General features: G+C 38.6%; 1 protein-coding gene across 1 annotated transcript in view; it reads right to left on the reverse strand.

The window, feature by feature from the left end:
- unc80 (unc-80 homolog (C. elegans)) overlaps positions 1-12,388 on the reverse strand; it is a 72,760-nt gene that overhangs the window by 20,779 nt on the left and 39,593 nt on the right. Inside the window, exons 34-43 of the mRNA XM_073870887.1 lie at positions 11,209-11,395; positions 8,429-8,557; positions 8,141-8,284; positions 7,951-8,051; positions 3,987-4,073; positions 3,666-3,849; positions 3,431-3,525; positions 1,385-1,474; positions 429-530; positions 93-273 (exon numbers count right to left, since the gene is read on the reverse strand). Coding sequence (XP_073726988.1) covers positions 93-273; positions 429-530; positions 1,385-1,474; positions 3,431-3,525; positions 3,666-3,849; positions 3,987-4,073; positions 7,951-8,051; positions 8,141-8,284; positions 8,429-8,557; positions 11,209-11,395 — 1,300 coding nt within the window. The remainder of the gene's footprint in view (positions 1-92; positions 274-428; positions 531-1,384; positions 1,475-3,430; positions 3,526-3,665; positions 3,850-3,986; positions 4,074-7,950; positions 8,052-8,140; positions 8,285-8,428; positions 8,558-11,208; positions 11,396-12,388) is intronic.

The following is a 12,388-nucleotide window of genomic DNA, read 5'->3' on the forward strand; positions in this document are numbered from 1 at the left end:
CGAGAAAATAACACAAATATCATGAGTTTAAACAAGTACTGATAAAAAGGTATAAAATGTATACCTTAAATGCACAGTAAGTCTAAACTTACCTAAAGGCTCACTGAAAAGGGTGAACTCAGCATCAATGGCATTGCGGGGAAATGACGGCAGACGCAGAAGGTCTTCCTGGAGCATGGAGACATGGGATTGTTTGTGCATGGCAGGCATACGTTGGGTCAGTGAGATGATGAAGAGAACTCTGCCAATCTCTTCCAGCTTCCTAGAAAACACCTGCGAAAAATAAATCAGACCAAAAATGCAGTAAGACGTAAAATACTTATTTTTTAAGAAGTCAACATCCTGAATTATAATGACGTTACTCATTTTACGTAAACCTTTTTCTTCTCATAGCAGAATTTTCTGTCGCCTCTAAAAACACAATGCACCTGTTTCTGAATGAGCTCCTGACCCTTCTCTGGAAGCATGTGAACCAGGTTGAGCTGTGGAGACACGGATCTTCTGAAAGGGTAGATGTCTCGCACATAGGTCTGATGTAGAGATGCATACCAAAAGAGACAATTATATTTTAGGCATTTTATAAGCAATGTAGTTTCGTATCAAGAGTTTGAAATGTGTATATAAACATGTAACATAAATCCCACTAGATTTGTTTAGAAATTAGCACAACAGAAAGTCCATCATGGATCGATGAATGTGTGGATATCTATCTATTATAAGCAGATATATACTGTAAACAGCATCCACTTTTAGTATATAGACAGAATTAATTGAATTATTTGTGTTTCAATTTTCTAGCAGGTGTTAACAACAAATGTTCTGTTTGTTACAATTAACCCCACCTATGGGGTATGGTAAGTTGTAACGTTTGTACTCCTGTCACTTTCAGTGTAATTGTACATTAACCGTAGGTTCCACAAACAAACTTTAAGGGGCAGTTTCCCAGACAGGGATTAGACTAGTCCTAGACTAAATAAATGTAAGAGCTGTCCAAACTGAAAACAACTTGCACTGAACATATCCTCAAATACATCAGTGCCCTTTGTTTTGCCTCAAAATGCGCACAAGTAATGTTTTTAGTAAGGCATGTTTGTTAAAACTAGTTATATTTTCTAATTCAACTAAGGCCTAGTCCTGGTTTAAGATAATCCCTGTCCGGGAAACCACTCCTAAGTGTTCATTTGTAACAGAGATGTGTGTTGATTATGTAAAACATTATTTATTTAACTTAAAGTCAAAAAGTTTAACAATTTCAACCAGTTTTTATAAATTATGTCAACTTATCACAAGTCCAAAGTTATAATAGTAGGTTGAATTGACTTGCAAAACCAAGTTGTTTTAACTTCATGCTGCATTTTTTACAGTGTACTGTAGCAAAACAAACCTTGGCATAGTGGATAAGATTCCAACGTTTATCCATCAGAAAATAGTTAGCAGACCGAGCCTCTGGAATATTGAAGAACTCAAGACACTCCTGGTATCGAAAAAGATAAGCAAATATGTAAAAGAATTGAATTTAAAATAAGTAAAATATAATTATTTATTTTCTAGAAGACATGTAACAATGTAACAACAACATCAGAATGTTATTTTATAGGTGCTACTTAAAGAAACAGTAGCTAGATGAATGTCTGGCATCATATACAGGTATAATACAATATTTTTGTATTGTATGCATTTTAATTTGTATGTATTTTATATGTATTTAACCCTTGTGGGTTGTTCCAATTCACTATCCTTTACGGTTGTCCGTGACTGGTAACTTGTAAATCCCATGATTTTAATTATTTAATTGCCAAGTTCCTAAGTGATGTCACTGATTTGGGAAAAAACACAACATTTTCAATATAAAAAGTGATTGTGGACTGGATTTTTTAAACCTTTTTCACAGTTTTGGGCATGTCCAAGATTAGTTAAAACATTGGCTTTGATACATTTTTAGTTTTTGTGCAGCATCAGATTTTATTTTTGTCAGAGTGTGTAAGTTTGTAGGGTTAGTATTGAGGAGCACCTCCCTCGTGCACCAGTTGCTACTGCACTGGTGAGTGAGATTCAGTCTCCTGCAGCTGTCCCTCCAGACACAAATCCACAAACACCAGCAGCTCAGGAGTGAAGAGGGGAACATGCAAGTGGTGGAACATGCAAGTGGTGCACAGAACAAAAAAAAAAAACAGTCAGCACTTGTATCTGTTGTGGTGGACACACTTGCAGAGAGCACCAAGTGATATGCTTGCAAGTCCTGCTGAAAAGACTGAACACACACACACGTGGACACATACACACTAAGTTAGTCCATAATAAACGATGTGATAAAAATCTGATGCAGAGAAGATTTTTACAGATTTTTTTGACATGCATGCGTGCACACGCACACACACACACACACACACACACACACACACACACACACACACACACACACACACACACACACACACACACACTAACATGCTGCTATACTCCACATAACTACAAATCAGAAATTAAGCTCTGTTTTTTGCACAGGCCCACTAAAAGGTTAATAGTGCCACATGGTGACAAAAGTAAAAATGACAAATTTGATCTCTTTGCAAAAGGAAAAACCACCAACAATCAAGAAAGCATGATTATATGATGTCATGGCTTTGCAATAAAATTTTTTTTATAATGGAAGTCAATGGTGCAAAAACAACCACAAACAACTAATTAGGGAGAAAAATAAATAAATCTGATGCTGCACAAAAACTAAAAACGCATCAAAGCCAATGTTTTTACTAATCTTTGACATGCCCAAGATTTTGAAAAAGTAAAAAACAATCCAGTCTACAATCACTTTTTATATTGAAAATTGGTCATTTAGTGTGTGTATGTGTGTTTTCCCCAAATCAGTGACATCACTTATGAACTTGGCAATTGAAGAGTTAAAATCATGGAATTTTTGTCATTTAGTACTGAGGTTGATTAACAGATTTATGCAAAAAAAAAAAAGAATTTGAAAATAGTTCTGATACATTTTTATAGCCGTTTAATTAAGTGGCTATTAACAGCCATGAACAACCCTAAAGGGTAATACATTTGCCCACGGTATATTTTTGAAGTTTTGGAAAATTTCAAAGCATTTTCTCTTTGAAATCTAAATATAAGATGTGTCACCAAAACATTCCATTTGCTGAAACACAGGGAAAGTTGTGGCCAAATTAAGACAAAAAAAACCCCAAGGTGGCTGTTAATATCCCGAACAAACCATAAGGGTTAATTATAGCTGAACAATACATGTAAATATACGGAAGCGTAGAGTAACAAATAAATGTCTGCTTGATTGCATGTAAATGCATGAAAACAGGTTTCTATAAAAAGCTGATTCTTGATACATATCCGCTTATTTTGTGCATGCAAAGGCATTCACTGACTCCTGTTATAAACAAAACAAGTCTAAAACTATGACAATGACCTTCAAAAGGGCTTCAAACTGGGTGTCCTCATGTACTGGCAGCTGGGTGGGAATGTCACACTCATTCTGTCCATGAACCACAAGAGTTTTTGTTCCTTGGTACATAAATGCAGACAGAGTATTGAAAATTTCTGAACATGACCAGAAGACAAGCAAACTCTTTTACATGGTTAATACAAATTTACATGGTTAAGACAATTTAACACTTAATTTAATTGTTTGTATAGAAACCAACCTGGCATAGATGCAGTGACCAGAAGCTTGACCTCACACTGTTCCTTCTTCATAGTCTGTTTAAGGTCTTTGAAAAAGAGTCCTTCCACATAACCCACAATTTCCCACAGGAAGGTCAGTGTGGCTGATATGGCATCCATACCCCACTCACATGGAGTTCTTACGAAGTACATGATCAAGCCCACCTGATGAGAATGAGAAGACCATCATATTTCAGTTTAGTTAAATACCTCAACATAATACATCTGTATCTGTTGAACACTGTAAGACAAATCCTTCCTTTAATCTCTACATTTATGTTCAAAAAGCAAGCTATACTCACCAGATAGTTAAAAAGAATATGAGAGGTCTGTGCAGGCAAATCCCCGATGTTAAGAAGCAGCTTCCTCAACATGTACATCAGTTCATCCTGTGAACAATAATATTTATGATGTTTATACTCCAGACTTTCATGACTTTCATGTGTGTTCACACTGTCAACCAGTGGCGACCCAGAAAAATATTTGGCTGGAGGAAAATGTAGGTGAACCCTTGGATTTAATAGCTTGTTAAACCTCTTTTGGCAGCAATTAGCACTTTCAGTAGTTCTGAATCAGACCTGCACATTGTTCAGAAGGAATTTTTGCCCATTCCCCTTTACAAAACCGCTTTAACTTGGAAAAACTTGTAGGATTTCTGGTGTGAACCGCTCTCTTATGGTCATTCCACAGGTTAGGTTCTGTTCACGGTTGCATAAAGCACCTTTAATTTTTCCCTTAAGTATGACACTTAAGGGCAAATTCCCCTTACCTAAGAGAATAACTTAAAGAAGAATTAGCTAAGTTTTATAGGACCATCACTGGCTGCAGCTAGATTTTTCTTTGTGAACAAGAAAGATTGTGGATTACATCCGTGGATCGGTTATCAAGGTCTCAACGACATTACTGTGAAATTTAGATACTATCTCACTAGCACTAGAACAATTACACATTGCCAGGATATATACTAAGCTCTATTTATGCAGCGCTTACAATTTCATTCACATCAAAGAGGGAGAAGAATGGAAGACGGCATTCTCGACAAACAACGGCCACTTTGAATACCTTGTGATGCCGTTCAGCCTTTCTAACAGTCCCATTAACAAGGTGTTTCAAGACATGCTCAATCAACTTGTCATTGTGTATATTGACGACATTCTGACTTAGGGCGCAGTCACACCAAAAGCGCTTTAAACGCTTGCAAACGCAAGGCGCGACGCACTGCCTTTTTTAAAAAAAGAGCAGTGCGGCGCGGCTTTTCATATTGCTAAGCAACCACCGAGTCAGCTTTCTTGTCAATCAAATATTGAAGCGTGAGCGCTCTTTTGCTGTTAACTGTCATATTAGCAGAAACTTTAAAAAAGAGGACGCTTGCTCTGACCTTGTTTGAGGGTGAGAGGTTCACAAACACACAGGAGAGAGTGAGCGAGTGGAGTCCGGTTCTTCAAAGCAACTGTTAACTTCCTCACCACAACGTAAGGCCCGCCTCTCCTCTCATTCGATTGGACAATGGAAGACGCGAATGACGTCAGACGCTTTCTCCGCTCTCAGCGCTCCTTCAAAAACGCGTGCGCGACAGGCGGCAGAAAACCGCAAGGCGCTCGGCGCGCATAAACAGCGCGCAAACGCGCCCTGCCCATAGAATATCATTCAAAAAAGGCGCCTGCAACTGCCATAAACGCTTTTGGTGTGACTGAGCCCTTATTCTGATACCCTGGAACTACACATTCAACATGTTTGTAGGCATTGGAGCTAGGGTCATTCTAGGCTTGTCAACCTAGAATGATAGGTCAATGGGTCTGGCTACCAACCAAAGATCTACGTCTTCGACTACCATGCAAAAAGTTAAATCAATGGTATGTGGGCCCGTTTAAAATAATCAAACAAATTAACAATGTGTCTTATCGGTTGCAACTCCCCACTAATTACCGAATTTCTCCTACGTCTAAAACCTGCTGGTGACCCAGGGGCGGCAAAGGATCCCGAGCGCACAGGCCCTCCTTCTACCAGCGTGGGCGGCGAGGAGGCATACCAGGTACAGGAACTAATGGACTCCAGGTGTTGGGGAACCAAACTCCAATACTTAGTGTATTGGAAGAGGAACGGCCCGGAGGAAAGATCCTGGGTCAACAAGGATCTTTACAATTTCTCAACCTTAGACTATACAGGAAATATATTATATATTAGGGTAATAACAGTTAAGGGGCTTTATGCAACACTTAATGGGTTTTAAGGGATTACATGTACTTAAGTAAAAAATTGATTGTTAAATGAAATTCTAAGTTTTTATGACGTTTCACTTAAAGAAACCCTCAAGTAACACTTAAGGGTTTTTTTGCAACAAACTTAAGTTTAAGGGAAACGTAAGGGCAAACATAATGGCACATTTTGTTTTTCTTAAGCCAGTCTTTGGTGGATTTACTTCGATGCTTAAGGTCATTGTACTGCTGCATCAACCAACTTCTACTGAGCCTCAACAGATGGACAGCCACCCTGACATTATCCTGTAGGATATTTCGTTACTTGGGAATTAATTTTCACCTTTATGATGGCAAGTGGTCCAGGCCCTGAGGCAGCAAAGCATGCTCGCTGATACTCGTGGGTTGTTCTTTACCTCAATGAGTATTCTGCATCAGAGTCCTGCAACGGGTCGGGTACCCGCGGGTACCCGCGGGTACCCGCATAAAAGTGTCTCCAACGGGTGGATTGTGACATTCCTAAAATTCACGGGCGGGGCCGCGGGCGGATAATTAACTCCGCGCGGGTGGGTAGTAGTGCAAATGAAAATATGTGCAAAATTTGTATGTCTAAGGATGTGCACACCAAACTTTTAAACACGGCTGTTTTTTCAGCCAAGCACTTTTTAGCTGTGATACTTAAGCTGTGAGCCGGTTGGTTGTTGTGATACTTGTCCCGCCCTTCCTCCACTGTGATTGGACGGCCGTGTGACAACTGACAACTGACAACTGACATTGACGAGCGGAGCATTTCACCCAAACTTTAATCTCTTTCAACTCTCGACGCTCAGCGCCGAGCGCGGAAAACACGCTGACCGCCGGCTTAATTACCATTACACGCGGAACATATGACATTTGACCCATCATGTCACCACCACTACAACAGTGCGCGACCAGTTTGTTGATTCTTCTCGTAGCCTAGTTGGAGCGAGCGTTGCAGGACTCTGGCATAAAGTTTTGCTGTTGATAGCCGGAAGCTGAACGTCTTCTCTTAGAAAGCATTTCGAGACGAGACTTAGGAGCACAGCAACAACCCCTGCTGTGCTCCTAAGTCTAGGTAGGTTGTTCTTTTTCTTGTTTTTTTATTAATATGTCTATTTCTGTATAGTTATCAGGTTCCATTTGTGCCGATAGGCTACTTAAATGGCACAAAACAGAGCGCACTTTAGCCTGTTTCATTAGCCTATTCATGACGCTGTTGTGATGTTGAGAGAGGTACGAGATAAAAAATAAAGCACTTTAATTGGAATGATTTTAGCGTGTGTGATTTATGCGGGTACGGGTCGGGTAACGGGCCAAATATTAACGGGTCCGGGCGGGTGCGGATTTAATTTTGATATTATCACGGGTGAGGGGTCGGATCTGGTGCTGAACTTTGCGGGTACGGACGGACACGGGTCTCCAAAAATGGACCCGTGCAGGACTCTGTTCTGCATTGTGCCTTAGGAGTCATTTTGGCTGTGCGCCCACGTCTAGGAAGGGTAGCTACAGTATAAAACTGTCTGCATTTCAAGACAATTTGTCTAACAGTCGACTGATGGATGTCTGAACATTTTGGGATTGTTTTGTATTCCTTTTCAACTCTTAATCAGAAATCTTTTGAGAGCTCCTTCTTGCGAGGTATGGTTCTTAAGGACAGTAATCTTAAAAAGTTTAAGTGTATTTTTATCAATCAAAGTATCACTAAACCACACCTTTAAACTCATTTTATTTTTGACAAAAATCTGCTTTTATTAAAGGACTTAGTCTATGGGTTAACTTACATTTTCCTCCAACACTGTGAATGTTTAATGGGTGTTTTCAAAAAAGAAACAAAAGAAACCATTTTTTTCCAGGGGTTCACATACTTTTTCTTTTTTCAGTTTGAAGCTAAGATTTTATGTCAACCTAAAACAACATCCAGCAGCAGTGACTTTTACCATGACTAGGACAACCAGAATTAAAAACGCATCCTAATAACTGAATGAAAAGACACTTATGACACACAGTAAAAAAGTCGCTGGCGGTGTGAACGCACCTTTCATATTCTTACCTGTCTATTGCTGACTGTGAGTTTCTCTAGGAAGTGTCTAAGAACCAATGCTGGATCTTCAATCAGACAGTTCCACAGAACCTGCTGAGCAACAGCACATACTGTGGGAACAAAAAGAGTTAGCATTAGTTGTAAAAAAAAGTATGTAACTGTGGACAAAAAGGTTGAAAGGTGCTTGTGTGGTTTTCACCTGCAGCTCCATCCTCGCGAACATCTACATCTTCCATCAGGTGCACAATGGGCAACACAGCAGCACAGATGCATGGTGGAAAGACAGCCTGTGGCGGCTGCAGCATGTGATGTGTTGGTGTAAGTTCAGTTGTGTTCTCATCGTCTTAAAAGAACATATACCAATTTTTATTTTATTTTGCAATCACAGATACATACATGCATATACACAATTGTGACATAAAATACAACTGTCATTTTCAAGTTAAACATGTTTTTAAAGTAGATTTCAATTTTGAATCGGGCTTACCCTCCGCACTGACCACAGACCGCACGGACCACACAGAGCCTCTGCGGAAGGAGTAGTTTCTGTGGGAGTTACTGGAAGCACAGGAAGGGCTGACGGACAGGCGACGTGACGTCAGGTTCACCACATCTTCTAAAGAAAAAAGGAGTAAACCACATATGTGACCCAGACCCACAAAACTAATCATGATGATTTTGTTTTAATTAAGATGTATACATCATATGAAAGCGGAATAAATAAGCTTTTCATTGATGTATGTTTGTTAGTATAGGACTATATATTTGACTATTTGAAAGTCTGGAATCTGAGGTTGCAAAAATCTAAATATTGAGATTTGCCTTTAAAGTTGTCCAAATGGCAGCACATATTAATGTTTTTATATTTTTACAGTAGGAAATTTACAAAATATCTTTATAAAACATGATCTTTACTTACACTGTAAAAAGTTGGATCAACTTAAAAAAGTACTTCAATTTATAACACCTAAAAAAATGTATGTTTCTTTCATTTCACATTAGTTTTACTTTAGGTGAACATTTTAAGTTGAATAAATTCACATTTTTTAGGTGTTACCAACTGAAGTAACTTAAGTAAAGCCAACTTTTCACTTTGTACAGTGTAATATCCTAATGATTTTTCGCATAAAAAACAACCAATATTTTTGACCCATACAATGTATTGTTGGCTATTGCGGCCCAGGGTCACATATTAACTTATTTCTATGAGTGTGTTCTAAAAATGCCCCTGCTTAACTGGAAATGCTCCAAAAAGTTTACTTTAATATGCTTTTTTTGTTTCAGAGACAAATAGTACATTTATCTTTTATAACAATTTTGCAATCTCTTGTTGAACCTTAGAATGAAAAGGACTATTTTTGCAAGTGTTCTGCTTTTACGACTCTTATTTATAAACACCTCTATACGATAAGAATGCATTGTTTTTAAATGTATTGACCTGTCCAAAGTTATCAAGTTTTTAAGCTTGCTTATAATTTTTTTTTATGGTGCAACCCAAAGGAAAGTTTTATTGATCAAAGGTTGCTTATTCATGGCTCATGAGATTCGATGTTGTTCGGGGGTTCTCAGTTATGTTTCATTTAATTATCAACTTAGTCTTCATTTTAGAAGAAATAAACATAGAAAAAATGAAACAAATCGTTAAAATACATTAAAGGACAAGTTCGGTATTTTACACTTAAAGCCCTGTTTTCAGATTGTTTTTGATGAAATAGAACGGTTTTACCGAAATTTCGACATATGCGGCTGCCTCGAGAATTATCGCGTGTTTGTTGTTTCACCTCCCACCTCCACAATGGGTCCATAGGTGCACAGGAACAATCCTTCCTATAATGCATTAAACTTTAGTTTACAAAGACGTGAAACTCACCAAGTGCTCAGGGGTGTTCACTGATATGCTCACACAAAAATCGCTGCAAAAGATGCTTTCCAACAGGTGTTTTGCCATTCGTTGTTAACTTGTGGACCTATTTTTCCAAACGCCTGACACCCGAACATTCTTCCGTTGAGAGCTTGAATAATAGACACTCCAGCCCAGTTGGTGCCGATAATCCGCCTTTGCCAATTGCAAGAATACAAACAATACCATTTCCGTTCCCGGCGGCGGAGTAATACCGTACCTCACAGCACATCTAATACAAGTCAATGGAGTTGGACAAAAATTACAATAAAACCTGTTGGAAAGCATCATTTTCAGGGATATTTGTGTGAGAATATCAGTGAACACCCCTGACCACTCGGTGAGTTTCACGTCTTTGTAAACGAAAGTTTAATGCATTTTAGAAAGGATTGTTCCAGTGCACCTATGCAGCCATTGTAGAGGTGGAGGGTGATACAAGAAACACCCGAAAATTCTCGGGCCAGCATCATATGTCCAAATTTCAGTCAAAACCGTTCTATTTCATCATAAACATTCTCAAAACAGGGCTTTAAGTGTAAAATACCGAACTTGTCCTTTAACTGGAATTGCTTTAATATGCATTTTTGTTCTTGCTTCAAAAACAAATAGTACATTTATTTTTGCAATCTCTTGTTGACCCTTAGAATGAAAAGGATTTTTGCAGGTGTTCTGCTATTAAGACTCTTAATTATAAACACCTTCATGCGATTAGAATGCATTTTAAAGTCATGTGTTCATGTTTTTAAATGTACTGACCTGTCCAACGTTGTAACCCAAAGGAAAGTTTTATTGCTCAAAGGATGCTTATTCATGGTCATGAGATTCGATGTTGTTCAAGAGTTTTTAGTTGTGTTTCATTTAATTATCAACTTAGTCTTAATTTTAGAAGAAAAAAACGAACCTTGGAATGTCATGTCTAGCCAATCAGAATCTAGCATTTTTTAGAGCCGTGAAATAACATCATGCAGTTAATAATGTAATTGCTGAAATTAGCATGAACCAAGATAAATAAATGCTGTACAAGAACTGGCATTGTTCAAGTTAGCTAATCCATGAACTAATTTTAACACCTACAACCTTATTGTAAAGTGTTACAATTGTTATTATTATTGACTAATAAAATTGACCTTAGATTGCAGAGATTGTTAAGATTTTTTCTGAAACTCTAATGGAGACATCTGTGAGATTTCTCCATCTATTTCTAAGGAGAAATTTCTGAGACAAGGGATGACTTAAGCACAAGTTTCCATTTGCCCTCCTTTCCATCTATAATATGTAGTTAGTTACAATAAAGCCTTTGATATCAAAGGACAATTTATTTATATAACCCTTTAAAACTAGATAATCATAGCAAAGAAATAACACACCCTCCTCCTCCTGCTCCGGTGGGGGACTACATGTGGGCTCATAGCAGGCCTCTTGAGAGATAGGGATGGCCGTGATGATGCTGGCCTCACGACCGAGCCTCCTCTTTTCTTCCTCTTGCTGCATGTTCTTCAGGATGTGTTCTGCCCGCTGGTGGGACCGAGACACTGCACGGGCCGAAAAGGATTTCTGAAATTACAGAGATGTGGAAGAGCAAAGAAAGAACTGATGAGTGGCTAATGGCAACAGTATATCAATAATTAATAATATATTAATTTTACTACAAAAACATTAAATATAACCAAATCTGTCAATCCCCCACTGGTTTTCAGCCATTTACAGTTATATTCCTTGTATCGCCCTGTGCCTAAAAGTATCAAGCCAAACACTGTTTCTACTCAGTTGGTATAAATATGGTATAAATTACAAATACCTGGAGACCGTCCTTCCAGCAAGGTGTCTAATGCCATCAGTTTTGATGAATGTTCAGTGGAACATTGAGAACTAGGTTAAAATAGCCCGCTGTAACACCCCAGTCTGCCCATTCATCAATCCTTCAGTGAGGTCAATCCTCTAAGATAAAGTGTCATCCAGGTGTCTGAAGTACCCTGTTTGCCAATGCTAGCAAATGACAGTTTCCATAGTCATAAATATTATCCTGTTCATCAACTCCTGTTCTGTCTGTAATAGAAAAAGACCACCCTCTTGGGATTGCTCTGTCCTCAGCCATCCCTAAATGTCCTTGGTCCCACATTTGCCTGGAATTAGTCAGTAGAATTCCCCCCTCCAATAGATTAACTACAATCATTATGGTGGCCGACTCCCCTCAGCAAGGACAGCATTAATATAAGCAATGAATCAGTGTAATATTTTTTACACATTTTTTTTCTACTTGCATGTTTTTATCATATGTAAGAATGTATAGTCTGCCTTGACACAAATTCCACTCCACTCCAATTCCACTTTAGCTCATCTCTCTAAAAGGCTTGAATATCATAAAAGTAATCTCAGTCCAACAATACACTGATACAGTCCTGCACGTGGGATGGGTGACCCGCTAATATATAATGTAACGGGTGGAATATTATTTACATGTCGGGTGAGGTTGCCGGTCAGACGTGCGGTAAGCGCGGGTGGGCTGCGGGTCCAATAGCCAAGATTATTTCAACTCAATCCGGCACA

The sequence above is a fragment of the Misgurnus anguillicaudatus genome, chromosome 8 (genome assembly GCF_027580225.2).
Source record: "Misgurnus anguillicaudatus chromosome 8, ASM2758022v2, whole genome shotgun sequence".
Taxonomy (NCBI): Eukaryota; Metazoa; Chordata; class Actinopteri; order Cypriniformes; family Cobitidae; genus Misgurnus; species Misgurnus anguillicaudatus.